This window comes from Vulpes vulpes, chromosome 1 (genome assembly GCF_048418805.1).
Source record: "Vulpes vulpes isolate BD-2025 chromosome 1, VulVul3, whole genome shotgun sequence".
Classification (NCBI taxonomy): domain Eukaryota; kingdom Metazoa; phylum Chordata; class Mammalia; order Carnivora; family Canidae; genus Vulpes; species Vulpes vulpes.
In genome coordinates this window covers 39,537,049-39,557,908 of record NC_132780.1, presented here as the reverse complement: position 1 = coordinate 39,557,908, position 20,860 = coordinate 39,537,049, and the positions used below count along the sequence as shown (strand labels likewise).

At 44.7% G+C, this 20,860-nt stretch overlaps 1 protein-coding gene across 1 annotated transcript; it reads left to right on the top strand.

Annotated features, from left to right (window-relative positions):
- Positions 1 to 1,119: 1,119 nt before the first annotated feature.
- On the top strand, positions 1,120 to 9,895 carry RFK (riboflavin kinase). Its single transcript, XM_072762665.1, has 4 exons — positions 1,120 to 1,615; positions 2,823 to 2,974; positions 6,935 to 7,037; positions 7,809 to 9,895. The coding sequence occupies exons 1-4, from the start codon at positions 1,534 to 1,536 to the stop codon at positions 7,937 to 7,939; spliced, it is 468 nt and encodes a 155-aa protein (XP_072618766.1). The 5' UTR covers positions 1,120 to 1,533; the 3' UTR covers positions 7,940 to 9,895.
- The last annotated feature ends 10,965 nt before the right edge of the window (positions 9,896 to 20,860 follow it).

Here is a 20,860-nt window from a genome sequence, read left to right as displayed (position 1 = left end):
AGACGCACATGAGAGAGAGGCAGAGACATAGGCAGAGGGAGAAGCAGGCTCCCTGTGGGAAGCTGGATGCGGGACTCCATCCCAGGACCCCGGGATCACCCCCTGGGCCCAAGGCAGGTGCTCAACCCCCGAGCCACCCAGGCTACCCGAGAGAATAATTTTAACATTGGGTAACCATTATCATAGTTAGGGACACGTAAGGCACGAGAAACTGCCAAACACGGACAGGGTTTCACACAGATTCACAGAGAGAAGAAAACAACAATTAAAACTTCTTTCTCAAGAATAAGACTAGAGGAGGAGGCCCGGGTGGCTCAGCGGTTGGGCTGCTGCCTTCAGCCCAGGGCCTGATCCTGGGATCCAGGGTCGAGTCCCACGTCGGGCTCCCTGCACGGGGCCTGCTTCTCCCTCTGCCCGTGTCTCTGCCTCTCTCTGTGTCTCTCATGTCTGTGTCTCTCATGAATAAATATTCTTAACAAAAAAACAAGACCAGAGGATGCACCTGGTGACCTACCCGTATATTTCTGGTGAGCAACGAATTTCCCTTGAGCTACTTCCCGAGGTCATGTTTACAGCTCCACGGGTCAGAAGACCCACCAATTGGCAGCGCATTAGAGAGCCCTTTTGTCGGGCTCATTAAATTGTCCAGGTGACCCCTGTCCAGGTGATCCCTCCGCAGGGAAGACTGCGTTGCTGCCAACTGGCGCCGGTGACCGGGGCTGCGGCTCCCTCGGCGCTTAACTCGGATACAACTTCAGGCCCCGGGCAGTGGGTTAAACCCTCCGCGGAGCGGCGATCTCGAGCTGGAATTTTGCGACTTTAATGAATGTTTAAAGAACGAATGAATGACGGATGACCATCGAGCTGGCGGTTACCAAGAAGCTAAGGAACGTCGCTGGCGTCAGGATCGCAATGAAAAGGAGGAAGGGGAAAGCAGCGCTGAGGGCGGCCCGGGACGGCGCTTTCGCATCCCCGAGGAGGAGAGCGGAGCAACCCGACCCGCTTCCGCCGCTCGCCGCCGCCGAAGTGCAGGCAGGGCGGGCCGGGGGCGGGGCCGGGCCACGGCTGGGGGCGGGGTCACGGCTGGGGGCGGGGCCGCGGCCGGGGCGGGGCCTCGCGGGGCGGGGCTACGGAGGCCGAGCCGGCTCCGAGGAGAGGCGTCCGGCCGAGGAAGTGTGCGCAGGCCTGCGGCGCTGGGCGGGCCCGGGCCCTCCCACGCTGACCCCGCGGTGCTCCCCACCGCGCCCGCCCTTATATCCGCCCCTCGCCGCCCTTCCCGCGGCGGAGACGCGGGCTTCTGGTCGCTCGGCCGCTTCTGCGGGTCGGCGGCGTGAGGGACTCCCTGCGGCGTGTCGTCCGCGCCGCCGGCCCCTTGCGCGCCCGCCCTCCCTGCCGGCTGTCGTGGGGGGTCCGCGCCCCGGCCGAGCTCCCGCTCGCGTTGCCCCGCCGGCCGGGGAGCCCGGCACCGCTTCCACGGCGGCTTCGCCGGACCCGCGCACCGGGTCGCAGCCCGCGCCGCAAGCGCACGGCGTCATGAGGCACCTGCCGTACTTCTGCCGCGGCCAGGTGGTGCGGGGCTTCGGCCGCGGCTCCAAGCAGCTGGGCATCCCCACAGGTGAGCGCGGGAGGTCGCGGGGCCCCCCTCCCCGCCCCGGGCACCCCCTCCGCCCCGGGCACCCCCCGTCCCCGGGTACCGCCCCTCGCCGGGCACCCCTCCCCTCCCCGGTCACCCCTCCCCTCGCACCCCCCTCGCCGGGCACCCCCCCCACTCCCCGGGTACCCCCCCGCCCCGGGCACCCCTCCCCTCGCACCCCCCTCGCCGGGCACCCCCCCCACTCCTCGGGTACGCCCCCGCCCCGGGCACCCCTCCCCTCCCTGGGCACCCCCCTCGCCGGGCACCCCCCCCACGCCCCGGGCACCCCTCCCCTCCCTGGGCACCCCCCCTCGCCGGGCACCCCCCTCGCCGGGCCCCCCCCACTCCCCGGGCACCCCCCCCCCCCGCCCCGGCTTCCGGGGTTGGGTCAGGTGCGAGCGGGGACGTCAGCCCGGGGACTTGGGGCCGCGGGCAGAGGTGACCCCTCCCCTCCGCTGGCTTCCTGCTCGGACGAGGCGGAGGACCTTTGGTCGGATGGAGGAAGCTCGGTGCTCGGCGGGGACCGGGCTTGAGGGTGGTGAGGACGGAAAGCCGAGCCGAGTTTGGGGGTCCCCCTCTCCCGCCTCCCTCTGCAGCGCAGCTGGAGCTGCCAGGCGTGGCACGGGTCATCCCCATCAGAAAACGTAATGTGAACCAGATTGGTTAAACTTCCAAGCCAACTGTCAGGGGTTTTTGTTCTCTTTAAATGTCTTGTTAGCAATTGGCTGAGAATCGGGTATCCTTTTTGTTCCATCTACTTTAGTTTCGGTGGTCAGGACCTGACTGTATAATTCATCCTTAAAAGCACACACCAGGGTTGCCCCTGGTCTTTGAGCCACATCTACTTTGAAAATAAGAATCAAGAGATTCTGAATCTCCTTAAGAAAGACCACGTCTAAAAAATCCTCAGCTGTTCACGCACCTGTTTTCATCTACCTCAAGAGTGTGTTTACCTGTTTCTTTTTTTTTTTTTTTTTGGAGGGCTTTGTAAACTTAATTGTTCTTAAGCTATCTGCATGAAGAGGGGGAAAAATATCCAAGCCAGACTATATAGAGTGGTGGGATTGATAGGCAGGCAGGGTTCCAGGAAACTTGTGAATATAATGATTTACACTGGCCTTGCATGCGATTTTTATAAATATTTGCTATGAAACTGTTAACACTCAGAATATTTATTTCTGTTGTTTAGCTAATTTTCCAGAACAAGTAGTTGATAATCTTCCAGCTGATGTATCCACTGGCATTTATTATGGTTGGGCCAGTGTTGGAAGTGGAGATGTTCATAAGATGGTGGTGAGCATAGGATGGAACCCATACTACAAGAATACAAAAAAGTCTATGGTAAGAATTCTGTTAAGCTCAGTCACTGCAAATGGGTTAATGACTTAAGGTAATATTCAGTATTAGATGCATGTAGACTTCATCAGTGGTGGCTCAAAACATAGTCCAAATCACTAGAATTTTTGGCGGTTTTCTTGAAGGCTTTTTCAAGTGAAGTGTTGAGTTACTGTTTGGCTGGATTAACTTTTCATCCTTTCACTTTCATTCTATTTGTGTCTTTGGATCTAAAGTGAATTTTACAAAGTAAGGTGAGTCTCTTGTAAAAGAGGTAGTATAATGGGATTGTGTTTGTTGATCATTCTGTTAATCTCTGCCCTTTCATTGGAGAATTCAGTCTATTTACATTTAAGCTAATGACTGACAAGGAAGGACTTCTGCCATTTTGCTGTTTTGTGTGTGCCTCACAGCTTTTTTTGTCTGTTATTTCTTCCATCATTGCCTTTTTAATTTTTTTCAAAAGAGTTTATTTATTTATTCATGAGAGACAGAGAGAGAGAGAGAGAGGCAGAGACACAGGCAGAGAGAGAAGCAGGCTCCATGCAGGGAGCCCGACGTGGGACTCGATCCCGGGACTCCAGGATCACGCCCTGGGCCAAAGGCAGTGCTAAACCCCTGAGCCACCCGGGCTGCCCGCCTTTTTAATTTTTTTTTTTTTTTTTTTTGTAGTGACCTATTTAGATTCTCTTATTTCCTTTTGTGTACTTTCTATTGATTTGTGTTTGTGTGTGTGTGTGTGTGTGTGTGGTTACTGTGAGGAGTGTGTTTAACATCCTACAGTTATAAAATCAAATATGAATTTTTACAATTTTAATAGTACATAAAAACTCACAAACCATCTTTATACATTGTGTGCCCAATAACATAACAGTAATGATTTTTATGTTTTGCTTTTAAATCATGTAGAAAATAAATAAAAAGTGGAGTTTTAAGCCAAAATTGGAATATTTTTTATAGCTGTCCATGTGTTATATCTCTACTGGGAGATAAAAGTGAATTACTTGGGGTGCCTGAGTGGCTTAGTCAGTTAACCATCCCGACTTGATTTTGGCTCAGGGTGTGATCGAGCCCCTTAGTCAGCTCTGCTGGACACGGAGCATACTTGATTCTCTCCCTCTCACTCTCCCTCTGTGCCTCCCTTAAAGTGAGTTACTTAACAGCATGTTTGATAAAATTGAGCTTGCTGCAGTTAATATAAAACATTCACCCTTTAATTACTTGTGTGCCCTGCTAAGATAGAACTCCTTACTACACAGATGGTGCTTTCTGATAAAATTGTGAAGTGCTGTTTTTTTTTTTTTTTTTACCCCCAAACTACTTTGAGGGTGTACCCTTCTGCTCATTTCACAGTACCCATACCACTTTAGAGCCTAATCTGCTAGATGGAGCTGGATCTTGGTCAGGCCAAGTATGACAAAAACAGAGTCGATCTAAATTTTGTCTTCTTTGAAGAATTACAGAAGTGTGTCACAGTTGGAAGACCATAGGGCTGAGTGCTGGTACAACACTAGAAATGGCCAAGAATTGCTTAACACTGCTCAGTATTTCTTATGTTTGAGTATTAAGGATGTATGATTATTTGGAGGAGACAAGGAAAAGAACTAATGAAAGAACACAAAATAGTTTTCTGTAGATGGGGAGGAAGGAATTGAAGAGGAGGGAAGGCCATTCCATGACAAATTTCAGATAACAGGACTGTTACTGTTGTAAACCAGTGAAGGAATGCCTTGGAAGTCCTTCCAGAGCTAGAAGAATCTCAATTTTTCATTGGTAGGAGGTTCATACTTTTCAGGTTTTCTTTCTCCTTTTCTTGCCAATACCATTCATCTATGATGTGCCTGGTTGCCTGGTTAGGTGTTTTCCCCCCTTTAAAAAAAACATTGGATTGGGTGTCTTAATTAACTTAAAAGAAGTTCTTAATATGTTCTAGATCCCATTCTTCTGTTGGAATATGTATTGCGCAAGTATTGTCACCTGCTGTGTTGCCTTTTTTTTTTCTTTTGTAAGATTTTATTTATTTCTTCATGAGAGACACAGAGAGAGAGAGGCAGAGGGAGAAGCAGGCTCCCTGTGGGGAGCCTGATGTGGGTGGGACTCGATCCCAGGACCCTGGGGTCACGACTTGAGCCAAAGGCAGACGCCCAACCACTGAGCCACCCAGGTGCCCCGGTTTTGTTTTGTTTTGTTTTTTATTTTAAATGGAAATTTTATTTGTGTCTTTCGAAGAACAGAAGTTCGTAATGCCAATATATCCAATCCATCATTTCTCTTTTATGGTTAGTGCCTTTTATAGCCTATTTAAGAAATTTTTGTCTACTCATAAAGATACTCATCTTTGTTTTCTCCTAAAAACTTAACTGTCAATAAACTTTCCTCATCAAATTGATATTTGAGTATGGTGCAAGGTGTAAAGGTCAAAATTAATTTTTTCCCACATGGTTATGGGCTTAGCCCATTTATTGAAATATTATTCTTTCATGACAGCACTGTATTGTCATCTTGGTCATAAATCCTGTGACTTTCTATGTGTGAGAGTCCAAAATGTGCTCATACAGATTTGGTCTCCTAGTCTGTCTTTGGGCCATTGTCTTTATTTTCATAGCTTTTATAGTAGATCTTGGTATCTGTGTAAGTGCTCTACTTTTATTTTCAAGATTTTGAGGGGATAATTTCAACCTTCCACATTATGAATTTTAGAATCACTTGACAGTTTCCATTGTTTAAAAAAAAAGGTAGGATTTTGACAAGGGTGGCTTGGAATATATAGATCAATTTAGGGAGAGTAGACCTCTTTACCATTTTTCTCGGTAATGTTTTATAATGAACAGTTTTAAATATCACTTCATCTTAGATTTTCTTAAATCCACAAAATATGCCTCTCTAAGTTTCATGTTTCTGGATTGTTCAAACTTGTTAATCTCCAGTGCCACCATCCCGGTGCAGTCTCAACCATCTTCCGTTTTTGTTCTCTTAATTGGCTTTCCTGTTTGTGGACTTAGGTTTCTGTATGAGAATCTACTAATATTCTGATTGCAGAACATCTTTTACCTCCTCCACCAATTTGCTTCAACATGTCCTGTACTCATTTGTCAGCCTTGTTCCTTGGTCAGGATCCTACATTGGCTCTTCTGCCCCCATTCAGTCTTCAGCTCTGCCTGACTCTCAGAGGTTTCTATAATGTGGTGTGTGTCAGAGACATATGGATCCTGGTTAACCTTAGAAATGGTTCTTTCAGGGATCCCTGGGTGGCCCAGCGGTTTAGCGCCTGCCTTTGGTGATCCTGGAGTCCCGGGATCGAGTCCCACATCTGGCTCCCTGCATGGAGCCTGCTTCTCCTTCTGCCTGTGTCTCTGCCTCTCTCTCTCTCTCTCTCTCTCTCTCTCTCTCTGTCTCTCATGAATAAATAAATAAAATCTTTAAAAAAAAAAAAAAAGAAAGAAAAAGAAATGGCTCTTTCAATAGGAACATATCTTAATGTTTTACTCCTTACTTGGTGGTGTCTTGACTCAGGTGTTTTTTGTTTTGTTTTTTGTTGTTGTTGTTTTTGGCCTTGATGAGACTTATTCTGCATGTTCGTTTAAGTATTCTATCTTTAAGTAATCTCTGCACCCAGTGTGGTCCTTGAACCCACAACCCTGAGATTAAGATTCATGCTCCACCTACTGAGCCAGCCAGGTGCCCCTGCATGCTAGTTTTTTTGTTTTTGCTTTTAATAAATGGCAAATCATACCAGATTTGTGGCGTAACATCTGCTTTACTCAGTTAAATGTTTACATGTAAGATCGGGCAGGAGCAGGACTGATGAAAGAATTAAGGAAAAACTGTACTTAGATTTTCACTGGTCTTTTAAATTTAGTAAGGGTTGATTGTTTTATTTAAATTAGCCCTGCCATAAATATGGAGATATATTTCAAATTTCAGGTATTTTGTAATCTGATGGAAATCTTTTTTTAACAATTCTAGGAAACCCATATCATACATACGTTCAAAGAAGACTTTTATGGGGAAATCCTCAATGTAGCCATTGTTGGCTACCTCAGACCAGAAAAGAACTTTGATTCTTTAGGTAAGTTCTGTTTAGGTCTTCCTTAAGTATTTACTTCAGCTACTTCTGCTGCTTCTCCTAGTAACAACATGGCAGGAGAGAGAATAGTTGAGCATTTACTATGTGCCAGGCACTGTTTTAGGTGCCTTACGTGTGTGAAGTCCTTTCACCCCCACCGAAACGTATGAGGAATTATTCTATTTCACAGATGAGGAAATTGGCAGAGAGGGGTTAAGTAATTTGCCCAGCATCATATCAGTTTGTGATGGAGCCTAGGTTCAAACCCAGCAGGTTGGCTGCTTCTCTCCCTCCCAACAGTGTGAAGTTAGTGAAATCTCTATTTCCTTTTCATATGTTAAGGAATAAGCGAGAATGAATGCCCAGATGAATAATGGAGGCTTTGCAATGCTTGAAGTGTAAGAAACTAAATCAATACTTGAAACTAATGGTATCAAGTATGTTAGTATAGTGTGGTGGTTTTAATTCTACTGTAGGGTTTACTTGATAAATGTGAGTACCAAAGAGGCTTGATCGTGAGTATTTCTTCATTTGTTATTTGTGATGTACCTTTGTGCTAATGTCTTTCTCTAAGAAATTGTGAGATTAGGGACATCTTAAGTGTACCACTGACTTTTACTGCAGTCTGGAAGAAGAGATGGAACAGATTTTTTGGGGATCTGCCCTGTGCTAGAGATGTTGCCAGCCATTGGGTTTTTAGGAGAGTCCGAACAAAGGAATAGTAAGTGTATAGCAGTGGCTTTTCATCATGTACCTGCTCTGTTCTCTCTGCAGAGTCCCTTATTTCAGCAATTCAAGGTGATATTGAGGAAGCTAAGAAACGACTAGATTTGCCAGAACATTTGAAATTCAAAGAAGACAATTTCTTCCAGGTTCCCAAAAACAAAATATTGAACGGCCACTGATAAAGACAGATCATTCTTATTTATTCATTCACTGTTTTCTAGTATTTTACTGCTTATAACTCCTCAGTTGTTAAATTTTGAAAATCAAACATTTTCCTACAGCTGCGAATTAGTTTAAACAGTATAGTGTCTATCACATTATGTTTCGACCATTCAAATTAAACTCATCATGCTATATAGTACTAAGTGATTCATTTTAAAAATCAAGATTCTTTTTTATGTAATATGTTGATTAGGATGTACCACTAGAAAGGTCTTAAGTGTCTTATAATGGAAATGAAATGTATATAAGTATGGGTAAAAAGGTAGTTCATTAGATTTGAGATGAGAACTAATAATTCTCATGGTACATCGTAGCATGTATGTACTTGTATAGTGTGTCATGCTGAATGGAGGAGGCATATAAAAGTAAATATATTCAACGGAAGTTTGAGAGTTGATTATAAACCTAAGGGGAAAAAAATCTATAGACTTTATATTTTTGATATTTTGTGCATTAATATATTATCACAAAAGTAGATGTGTGAAGTTTTTCGTATGAAATTTCATAGTAGTTTGTCATTTTCTTTGAAGTCAAATCATTGCACTGTGTTTTTTCTTTTCTTTTTTTTTTTTACAGGTGTCTCAGTTCTAATTGGTCTAGACTCCTTCTCTTTGTCATTTTTTTGTTTACCTCCTGAAGTAGTGAAATGGGTGTTTTTCTAATTTCTAGGTCTCATTTTTGTGTTGGATAACACTTCTCCTTTTTAAGAGTAGATGTTCAACATTACTCTTGACTTTGGTTCTTTTTTCCTTGAAACCGTTGTCCATGTCAGCTTTTTTTCTTTCTCATTTACAATTGTTCACTTAGACAAAAGATTGCATCTATATCTACCATTCCATCCCTTCACTATATAAAGTGATTAAGTGCATATCCATATTGCATTTTAGGAAAAATATCACCAAAACTTCATCTTTAGGTTTCCTCACGTTGAACACACAGCAGTTCATTTGTATATACCAGCTTCTTAACATGAAACATTTGTTTTCCCCCTAGGGAACCCATTTAAGAGCCAATTAAATTATGAAAGTTATTTATTTTTAATGTAATTATATATTCCTGAGCAAGTGTAAACTGTTGTAGCTGTGTACGCACAATGTAATTTAATGCTAAACAGTGCTTATAGCTTGGGGGAAAGGCATAAGTAATAAAGTTTTAGTTAAATAATCCTCATACTATGCATTTTTTTTTCCTCCTAAGAAGTAATTTTTGGCTACTTGAGACTCTTATTTATATTGGCGGAAAGTTGAAATCTTTAGATATTTAAGAAATTAAGATTACAGATTGTTTGGGCCCCCTGAAAGAATATATTGCATTATTGTTCACTTAAGCACCAGATTTGGTGTGGGGGAAAAGGAGCAGAAGTATAGAGAAGGTAATTTTAAAGGTAACTTATTACAAATCATTTTCCCAAATCTGCATATATAAAGGATTTTAACAAAAATACAAAGTATTTAGAAAAACACCTAAAACATCTGGAGAAAGGGTAAGCATAGATAAATTTAGTTGGATTGTGTTTTCCTTTTGGTATATGAATTTATGGCAAACAATGTATGTGTGTTTCTTTTTATAAAAATACTTAGAAAATGTAATTTAATGTTAGAGATCCTATACTTGAAAGAAGCCTCAATTATTAGTGGCTTTATAAAGCAAAGATAAAAACAGTCAAGGAAAGTGTAAAAACAGATTTGTATTTGTTTGCATAGCCTGCTGCTAATTATGTCCTCATTAAGTGTGTGAAGTCTTTGATATTGTCACCTTACAATTTGAAAATTGTATATTGTGAGGTTTAAGAGTTGGTTAATAGTGTCTACACTTCTCAAAGTTTTATATTAAGTATGTAATATAAGAAATTACAATAGTACCATTTTTGATTAACCTGATTTCAGGCCTTGAAATAAATCTTATGTAAGTGATGTTTCTTTCCCTGTGTCAGTTTGAATCTTTTGCCTTGTCTGTATATATGTTCCTCATTTGTTGGCTGTCACTTGACGATGACAAGTGGCTTGAATGGTGAGTTGCAGGTGGCAGCTAGAGGGAGAACCTGACATGCAGTGGTAGTTCTACAGCCAAGGGCCTTGCTTTGACAAGTCCCTGTTTATGCCTGCAGCACAAGTTTATTTGGAGAGCATTGTTTTTGTTTTTTTAATATTTTATTTATTTATTTACTTTATTAGAGAGCACAGGCTGGGGGAGGGGCAAAAAGAGAAAATCTCAGGCCGACTCCCACACTGATCCTGGACTTGATCCAGGGCTTGATCCCACGACCTTGATCATGACCTGAGCTGAAATCAAGAGTCAGATGCTTAACCAGCTGAGCCACCCAGGGCTCCTAGAAAGCATTCTATTCATGGAGTATCAATTCTCAAAAACCTACTTTCTGGAGGTGAGGGTCCCCATTCTATTTTAGTCGTAAGAGCCAGAGGAGTATGAGTAGTCTGAGTTCTCTTCCCTAACTCCTTTTTCAAAACAGGGTTCTTCAGTCTTCATGACTAGCAGTCACTTGGAACTCCTGCTTGTGTCTCATGTTTGCAGGGACATACGGGTGTGCTTTCAACACTCCAGCACTCTCAACAAGGGGGGTTTACACTTTTGCAGCTGAGGCTGCTCTTCTAACAGTTGTGATGCGATCAGGGAGACATAAGCCGGGAGCTTCCTTGGAATTTACCAGCACAGTTTTGCCTTCCTGGTAAAAGTGCCAGCCTTTTCTGCCCACACCCCCCACCCTGACTTGGGAAGTGGATGTGAGGCTGACCAAGGAGATCCAACCCGACCTTCAGAGACTGAGCTGGGAAGTAAATGTGCCCTGTAGAGAGATGCCATCAGAAGTGAGAGGAGAAACAGATTCTAGAACAAACTCTGCAAAGATGACACATTGGGATTATCAGAATTTGAAATGACTTTAATATGTGTAAAGAACTGAGTGTTAAAAACAGTAAAATAAGAGTCTATAAAAATTGGGCAGAGGTGTGGTAGGTGGGGGATGGGAGAAACATAAAGAGGACTAAAGTACAAACTTTTAAGTTGTAAAATAAGTCATAGATGAAAAGTAGAGCACAAGGACTGTAAATGTATGCTGACAGATGGTGACTACATTTGTTATGAGCACTAGTAACTTGCAAAATTGTTGAATCGATATGTTGCACACCTGAAATGAATATAACCCTGTATATTAATTATATTTAAATTTAAAAAATATTACAGTTTTATTAGGGTATAATTGATATAAACTGCACTTATTTAAATTGTGCAACTTGACAAGTTGATACATGGCTACATGATGAATTCATATGTTGGAAGTCTTAACACCCAGGGATTAGCAGATGGGACCTCCGGTGGGGGGTGGAGCTGTCATGATTCGGGTTGCCCTTATAAAAGGTGACCCCAGAGAACTTGGGTTCTTCTACGCCGTGAGGATACAAGGAGAAGTCAGCAGTCTGCAACCCAGGAAGCATCTCACCAGAACTTGATGTGCTGGCTTGGCCTTTCAGCCTCCAGAACTGTGAGGAGTAAGCTGCTGTCCTCTATAAGTCACCCAGTAGTTAGTTTTTTGTTATAACAGCCTGAACAGAGGAACCTTGATGGAAGCTTAACATCGATGGCCTTCTCTTTCCCTGCCCTCCTCTGCTTTCTTCCCTGTCTCCTCCTCTCCCCTCCTTTATCTCCCCCTCCATTTTCTCTAATGGAAACAGGTATGAGCCACTAGGTTGGGAATGAAGAAGGTACGAAGGCATCATCTATAAAATATTTGTATTTTTTTGCTTTGGAACTAGATTTGAGATGGCAAATTGCCTTCCTCCAGGAGGCAAGTCTTAATCGAGTGTGTTACAATCAATGCTCTAAACCAGTACTAGTTGCCTGGGTTACCCAGGACAGGGGGGAGCAGAGCTGCTGAAGGGTGTGGGAAAGAGGTGGGTGCCAGTTCTTGCGCAGGGTCTCCAGTGCTCACTCCTACTGTCTGTAGTAGGAGTGCTCCTCTTTGGAAGCACTTAGGTGGTGGGCAAGCGTGGCTAAAAGGCAGATAGAAAAGGCAAAAATACCCATAAATTGCCCAAGTCTGGATTTTTTGAAACTCAAACCTGAAAGTTTAATTTTTTTATGTTTCTTTGCATTTCGGCCAGGGCCTCCTGGGACAGTAGAAGCCTGGGTTGCATTTGAACAGGCAAGGATAATGAAATGAATAAAAGAATCTTCCTATTCTTTCTCATGCTCTTGTCCAGTGAGTCTGTCATAGAGTTGAATTGTCCTAAGTGAAATCCAAATATTATGTAACTGCATTGTATGATCCTCTGTATTTCCCACAGCAGACCTAAGCCTCCTATGTTACCGCTTAGGGATCTAACTCAGAACCAGGGCCAAAACACACAGGTGGTTCATGGAGGACAGTGCCGCTGCCGCTGAGCAAGTATGCCCCAACTTCTCACCAAGCCCCCGCAGAGACACGTTTTCAGCATAGCTGGCCCTGTTGTCCCAAAACTAATCTTTGAATGATTTTTTTTTTGACAAAATTTTTTAAAGTTTAAGTTTAGTTTCTATACATGGGGTGCCTGGGTGGCTCAGCCAAGTAAACTCTACACCCAGTAGAGTGGTCCCAACACCCTGAGATGGAGTTGCGCGCTCTTCCTACAGCCAGCCCGGCCCCCAGGTTTTCTATGATTAACATCTGATTGGCCGAGCTTCAGTCATGTGCCTATGTGTTAGCAGCAAGGGGTGGGCTGGGAAACCGAGTACCCATTTCAGCTTCTGTAGAGAGAGAGACTCATCCACCAAGACTTATGCAGTAGGAAATAAATGTAACAAGGTGATCTAATACTGGACTCTAAGAAAAAAAAAGACTTCACTTGAATTATGTAACTCTGAAGGAAATGATTTGAGTACCTGCTGTCCATCTGCTCTTGCATCCATTCCCAAAGCACTCCTTACATTAAGTTGGCATGTTCCAGAGAGACTCATAAGACCTTTTCCTTTTTTTTTTTTTTTAAGATTTTATTTATATAGAAAGAGACCAGGGGGAGGGGCAGAGGGAGAGAGAGAGACTGAGCATGAGGCCCAATGGGGGGGGCGGGGGGCTTGGTTCCATGACCCCGAGATCATGACTTGAGCTGAAATCAGAGTTGGATACCTAACTGCGCCACCCAGGTGCCACTAGAACCTTTTGTTTTATCTAAAGAAAAAATATATATATATATATACTCCATAGTGTTTCCCTTTTTATTTTCATTTGCAGGGAGCACAGGGCTACTGTTCAATCTCAGTAGCAATAATTATACAGAGCTCTGATTTTCAAAGTATGGGTGGAAGAGCCCTAGAGCTTCCTGGAGGGCACCACAGGCTGGGCAAACCAGAGGGTCTCCGCCCTGCGCCAAGCTGCTTTAGGGTAGTACTCTAACCTTTACATCTGTGGTTTCTACTGAAGACTACATTTGATTCAAGGCTTCCATTGCTAAGAGATACTTAAACTTCTACTCGGATGGATCCACCCACATCCCTCCTCCTCCCTCAAGGCTCATTCCATGTCAACAATTTCATTTTGTACACATACTAGATGACACTGGTAAGCACTCCTCTGGAAGCAGGTGGATATAAGTCCTAGAAGACACTCCATCTGGGGCATTGAGAAGATTCCCTGGTGTGGCTGCTGCTTGGGTTTCTGTAAACAAATACCTGCTGCTAACTGAATCACTCCTGGGACGTCCAAGTTCATCTCAGGGTCCCTTCAGGCTTCTGAGAATTCAAAACATTTTCTCCAGCTGCCCAGAGCCTTGTTTTGCTTGCAGATTTGCTGGCATTTCAAGCCTATTAAAGGCCCCCTAACCAGTAGGAAATTTCTGTCAAATGGAGTTTTTTGTTTTGTTTTCAAATCTCCCCCAAACCCGACAAAACCTAATACTAATCATTCTGAGATTTCCACCATATTTCAAAACGAGGACTTTCCCCAGCCCGTAGCCTGACAAATTGGACCCATTCTCTACTGTTTCTCATTGAATTCGTTTGAGTACTTTCAATGTTTTAGAAGATGGAAGCAAGTGTTATCTTGGATTCCCTGCCCTTTATGAAAGTTTCTTCATCCCTTTTTATAGTCTTGCCAAAGAATGGATAATATGAAATATCTGTTACTGCCATGTTCACTACACTATGGATATCATGGTTTTTGTAAGAGTTTTAAATGTGAAACATAAGTAGGTGCACAGTGAACATTTAAAAGAACAGGTCCCCATGTTTCACCATAGAGTCAAGATGTGAGTGGCTCAGTTCCATCTACTGACCAGAAGTAAACTTTAGCTGTTGTAGCAACAGGAGCTCCAATGTGCTTTTCCTTATATGACTCCATGGCTCTTCATGATAAATCTGGGCTGTCTGGCTAGAGAGTATTGTCACCCCACTTCAGATGAAGAAATGGAAAGATAAACTCAGTCCAACTCAAACTGTAGGAAGAAAGTTTCAGACACGTGCATGTTGAAGCCCAACCTATTTCAAGAGGGAAACAGTTGTCGCCGACTGAGTCTTAGCTGCCTGGCCCTACAGGAGTTGTGTACAGGGGACCCTGGGAGCTGGGAATGATCCCCGGGTCCACTGGCTCAATGGCGTTGGCACAAAATGGCAGCCGACTCTTTGCTTGGCCCTTAATTCTGCAGGTGAAATTGCTTCAGGCACAGGATAGAGTTAGCAAAGCTGAGATCAGACTTTTAGTTGAGACAGCAAAAAGGCAGAAAATTCCTAAACACTTAAGCATTAACCAAATTGATGCATTGTGGACAGGAGCACGGTCTCAGTCTGGAGGAATAGGGATATGCCAAGGATCCAGGTCATAGACCACATTGGGAGAGTCTGCTAACGTCAGGGGAGAGTACCCAGACTTCGGCCCTCAGTCCCTCTGGCAAATTCCTTGGGCTACCTGTTGCTATTTCATTGACATCCATCTTTCACTCCCCGTAGAATTCCATCGTACATAGACTCCCCAGCCAGCTCATGTTCCCTCATAAACCCCAACTCTGATTCTTCCAGATTCCAAGCCTTGGCTCAATCTCTTTCCATTTTCTCCACTTACCTGTAGCCCACCCATCTGTGAGAGCATGTGACTATGGAACTCTTCTTTATACTTTTGGCCATCAAAAGTAAAATCTTTAACAGGTGATGCTAACTCTATTTTTCAATTCTAGGTCCTAGAAAATCCAGGTCATGCTGAGAGAATGCAAGAAACCCGTTCTGTCCATCACCGTCTTGCCTTTAGAAGAGTGGAGTTAGGAAGGGAAAGAAAGCTCTTTTGGAAATGATATCAGTAGCTCTGTTTGTACCCCTTTCAGTTAGCAGAGAACTTGTGTTTCCTAGGTCGGGAGGTAGGATACAAAGATGGTATGAGGATCCGTGGCTAGATTGGCTGTTGACAACAGAGCAGAGAGAGAACATGGCTCTTATACTCTCAAAAAAAGGGGTGAGGAAAGAAAGCAAAGGTGCTTGCTTCTCAGGGACCAGATGTATGGATATGGCTGGAGCCAAATCTGCGAGGAACTCCACCTAAGATGGCAATCTGGAGCAGTGCAGTGATCCAGAAGATGGGCAGAGGAGGATTTCCAGAAGCCCAGCATCTGAGGGACCTCAAGAGAGCTTTGGGTGCACACAGACATTGCAATTAGATTGCTCCTAAGGGAATCCTCCAAACACATGGGCTTAACACCAACCAGGGCTTAGAGCTGGGCTCTTACATGATACTGGTTTGTTTTGTTTTTAATCTATCATATATCTATCCCAGGTGTTTGTTTGTTTGTTTGCTTGTTTATTTATTTATTTATTTATTTATTTATTTATTTATTTATTTATTTTAAAGCATGCATTGTTAGGGGCACCTGTGTGGCTCAGTGGCTGAGCGTCTGCCTTTGGCTCAGGTCATGATCCTGGGGTCCTGGGATAGAGTCCTGCACTGGGCTCCCCACAGGGAGCCTGTTTCTCCCTCTGCCTATGTGTTTCTGCCCCTCTCTCTGTGTCTCTCGTGAATAAATAAAATCTTTAAAAAAAAAAAGTATGCATTGTGAAATCAAATGTGGATTTTGGTCAGCTTAAAAACTTAGAATGTGATGAAAAAATATAATTTGGATAAGTATTCTTTCCCCAAACTTTTGCTTTAGTTTTATAAAGAGGCGTTGGTCTAAATTTTATATTGTGGGTTGAAGTCAAAAGAAAAGAAATTGGCATTCCCTATTTTAATTTGCCCTCCTGTGTTTGGTTCTGGAGGAATCAGGTAGCTACCATCTGGGAAATGAAAAAGAAGCTGTCTCAGTTTCTATGCAAGGAGGCATGTTATTTTTATTTCTTTTTCTTTTTCTTTTTTTTTTTTTTAGGTTTTATTTATTATCCGAGAGAGAGAGAGAGAGAGAGAGAGAGAGAAGGGGGGAGGGAGAGAATCCCAAGCCAACTCCAAGCCTGACATGGGGCTCAGATCTCACGACCCTGAGATCATGACCTGAGTTGGACACTTAACCGACTGAGCCACCCTGGAGCCCTCAGGTGAGTTATTTTACCTCCCTTAGTGTCTTATCTGTGAAACAAGGGAAACAACAGTGCCTCCCCCATAGGGTTGTTATGATGATTATAAGGATCAAAGGAGCTGAACGATGCAAAGCGCTACTGATAGTACCTGAGACAGTGCTGGTTACCGGTGTAAGGTGGTCCTTTTCCCCCTCTCCGCCCCCCAAAGATAACACTGCCGGACACAGCAAACTCCTCCCTAGATTCCATGCAGAGAGTCAAGTTTGGGTCAGTGGTGGATAATGATTTCTGCGAGCAGACAGGCATTCCACAAATATTTACAGAGCCACTACTGTGTGCCAGCACTCTGCTTGGTGCTAGCGTTGATGGCTGTGACTCCGAGGAAACACAGGCAGTCTCCCAGGAGAGGTTCAGCTTATTCAGCTTTACCATCATCACCTCCATGTGGTTGCAGGTATATTTTAGGACTCTGGGTGATTTGAGTGCGTTTCTGGGGAAGGAATCACAGACTCTCCTTGCTTCACCCAGATGCAGTAAATAAAGGAGCATCGTGTCCCTTCAGTTTTTCCAGTACCTTCCAGCTGTGGAAGGAAAAAGGACCACAGGAAGCTTTTCAGCAGATGCCAAAGGTCTCCAAAAGCCAGCATTTCAGGAAAGATGAATTTGCTCTTGTATACATCCTCTAGTGTTTATTTCACAGTGTTTACTGAAAAAAGTTTTTGGGAAAGGAGTGAGAGAGGAAACAGATGGTGCCAAATGTCAGAGGAGAATCACGGATTTCTCTACTCTTTGCTGGCTCAGAGCAGCTGAGAAGCCAGCAGGAAAGCAAGAGTGGGGGATGTGGTGTGGTCCTCGCCCTCCCTCCTGGCATTATGATCCTCAGCTATGTAAACAGGGCTATGATGTCACAACCCAACCCGAGGGAGGTCACGGCGCGGTGAGTGTGGCCAGCCCTTCCTCCCACGCCCTCCTGTCCTTTAGAAGGTGACAGAGACTTCCTAGCAGCTTGCATAGGGAATTAACAAATTGATGGGGTGGGGGCTCTTTTCTGGTTTAGCTTTTAGCCCAGAGTGAGTGGGAACCAGGAGGGGGTTGGGGAAGCTGAGTTGGGACCAGGTGGGACCAGCTACAGCCCTCCCTGCCCATTGCCGCACCTAGGGGAAGCCCCATGTCATCATGTGTCCCGTGTACCTTTTCCAAAAGGGCCAAGAGCCGCCTCTAGAAACAGCCACAGGAGAAGTTTGCACCTCAGTTGTGCAGTTTGCAAGTTACAGTACAGGAGGCCACATGCATTACCCCAGATGACATGGCCAGTGTCACACGGGCCAAGATGGGAATGCAGATACCCAGAGTGACCGGCAGCTCTCTTTCATGAAGCTTTTCATGGCTCTCTTCAGTGGGGTTTGCCTTGAAGCTCCACGGTTTGTGGATCTTGAAGAGATCTTCTTCCCTTTCTTCCAACTCTACCACCCTTGTATCTGAATTCTTTGACCTACTAGGAGTGGAGGTAGATGCAGTAACTGATGCATTTTTGCAAGCCTTGCATCAACCTCAATATATTGAAATTCTCCTCGGCTTCAAAGGTGAGTCACCTGGGCAATTGCCCAGGGCTGGCGGCTTAGAAGGACAAGGGCCCCAGGCTTAGATTCGGTGCTCTGCTGCTCACTATTTTGAAATCCTTAATTTGTACATTTACAGATTATGTAGCTGCCCAGTTTTCTGAGAAACCACCTCCAGATGGTTTGCCTGACTGTATAGTTTGATAATGTCCCAGTTTCCACAGGATAAGTGACAACACAGGTGAACAGAGAAATGATCGCCTTGGTGTAGCACCTTACAGCTTAGAACAGACTTTCACACACATTAGTTCCATTTGTGCTCACGAGAAAATGTGAGGTGACAAGCCTACTTAAGGCCACCAGAGATCCACCTACAGGGGATGGAGCTGATCCAACAGGCAAAGAGCAAACAGCTCTTGAAAAGTGAAAATCAACAAACAGGAAGGAGAAATTATCCAGATGTTATACAGCTGTGCTGCAAAGGGAAGTCACAGAGGCAGTGAAGGACTCAGCACAGAGTTGGGCCAAAGGGATCACAGGGAATAAAAATTCCAATCCCAGGCTGAGAGAGGGAAAGTCAGTGTCCTTGGAGCATCTGAGGAGTAGCAGCCACAAAGACCCCTCATAGGATGTGCATCACAGAGTCCAGCTGAACACTCCTTTGTCCAGGATTCTTTGCCCGGCCACTTGTTGATTAGCAATTTGGTTTGCTTTCTGTGTTCCTTTGTTGGAGGAACACATCAATACTGAAAACAGTCCTCAAGCCCCTTACCCCCCCTTAGAAGCTTGCCACCCCAAGACCTGCAGTCTGGAACCCAGACTAAATACAATTGACCTTGGGCAGCCTGGGAGTTGGGCGCCCATTTCCCACACCATCAAAAATCCACCCATGTCTTCTGACTCCCCCAAAATTTGACTGCTAATGGCCTATTGTGGACTGGAAGCCTTGCTGATGACATCGACAGTCGATCAACACCTGGTTTGTATGTTATGTGTGATATACTTGTAATACTGCTGTATTAAAGTGAGCTATGGAGAGGAAGATGTCATTAAGAAGATCATGAGGAAGGGACGCCTGGGTGGCTCAGCGGGTGAGCATCTGCCTTCAGCTCAGGTCATGATCCCAAGGTCCTGGGATTGAGTCCCACATCAGGCTCCAGGCTCAGGGGAAGTCTGCTTCTCCCTCTGCCTATGTCTCTGTCTCTCTGTCTCTGTGTCTCTCATGAATAAATAAATAAAATACTAAAAAAAAAGATCACGAGGAAGAGGAAACAGATTCTCAGTACTGTTGTGTACTTAGTGAAAACATCCACAGGCAGGTGGACCCATGCCTTTGGAACCCGTGTTGTTCAGGGGTCAGCTGCGCCACCTGTGGACCATCTTAGGGCACCCAGACTGTGGGGTTTTGCTGCAACCGGTCCACCTGGTTGTCTGACTTGATGTTCTGCCACTGTTGCCTGTCTTGTTGGTAGAGCCCCAGTTGCAGCCTGACGTCTGAGGTCCATGGCTCCTTGCTGCCAGGCATCAGCTGGCTGTGTTCAGTGGGGACCAAGATGTTCTCAAGGCTGTCCTCCACTCACAGCCATTTGGGGGCCAAAGAGACAAAGGAGAGGATGCTTTCATGGGTTCTCAGCTCCACTGTCCAGACAGGCCTACTTTCCTGACTCTTCTCAGACTGCTTTCGAATCCTATAACCTAAAGGTTTTTCTACATGGATTCATAGTCAAGGTGACCTAGAAATAGCTTGACTGCTGTTCTTCCTGGTCCATGTTCTCAGCACACTCTGAAGATTCCCTGTGGCTTCGTAGGCAAACTCTAATGTGATTTTTCATGACTTGGGGAGGAAGGAGGGGTGTGTACTGTAGAAGCGTGGATTCTCTTGGATGGTCGAGGTATACATAGGATTTGCATGAAGAAGCTATTCTGGGGCATCTGGCTGGCTCGATTGGGAGAGCACTCGACTCTTGATCTCGGGGTCATGAGTTCAAGCCCCATGTTGAGTGTGGAGATTACCCAAAACAATGAGAACAAAACACTATTCTGCTGGGAGCAGAGCCGAGGTTGCTTTTTAGAGTGAGAAGGTGTGGAGAGATGGACACATTTTATTAGAGGTCAAGCATTTGGCCAACATATTTATTGACTGTGTGGCCCTTTAGCCAAAACTTTTATCACTTCAGTGAGGAATGGGTTGATTTCCTCCCGGCTTTGAAACAAAGCACTGATTTCTGAAAGAATTAGTCTCCTGTTTCCCTATCTGCTGAGAAATCAAGTAAGAAAATCCGGTTAATGACATGCTTATATAAAGCCACTCATCCAACAGTATCTGCTTTGCAGGAGAAGGCAAAAGGGGCCCAGGGGGTGTGTATTTGCTTCCAGATTAAGTGTGTAGGGAAGATTAAGTCTACTTTTCTCTCCCTCATGTGATCTTGCCTCACAAATCCTTTCAAGGTACAGGCTCATGGGAGGGAGACTATTAAAGAAGCTTTCACTACTACTAAAATGAGATGAGAGGGAGCGGCGGGATGTTAGCACTTATAGGACCCCTTCTGTATACCAGGCGCATTGCGTACGTTAATGTCATTCATTCCTCCTGGCAACCTTCCAGGGTCTGGAGTTCAAGTTTTCCACACAAAGCGAGGAATCAGAGAAACTTCAGTAACTTGCTCAAGATTCCACATGAGAAAGGGTCAGAGCTGGAATTCTATCCCAGGAATCTTTAATTCTCAAACTCATGGTATTTCTGTGATGCCAAATCATCTTTATAAAACTGAATACAGAAGTGGTGAGTCTAGTTGGGGCATCACCCACCAAGATTTTTTAAAAAGGGGGGCTTCATAC

What these genes read in the sequence shown, in the direction of transcription:
- RFK (XM_072762665.1), top strand. Translation starts at nt 1,534, where the DNA reads ATGAGGCACCTGCCGTACTTCTGCCGCGGCCAGGTGGTGCGGGGCTTC. An exon ending in GCAGCTGGGCATCCCCACAG is followed by an intron (nt 1,616 to 2,822) that starts GTGAGCGCGGGA and finishes TCTGTTGTTTAG; the next exon opens with CTAATTTTCCAGAACAAGTA. An exon ending in AAAGAACTTTGATTCTTTAG is followed by an intron (nt 7,038 to 7,808) that starts GTAAGTTCTGTT and finishes TTCTCTCTGCAG; the next exon opens with AGTCCCTTATTTCAGCAATT.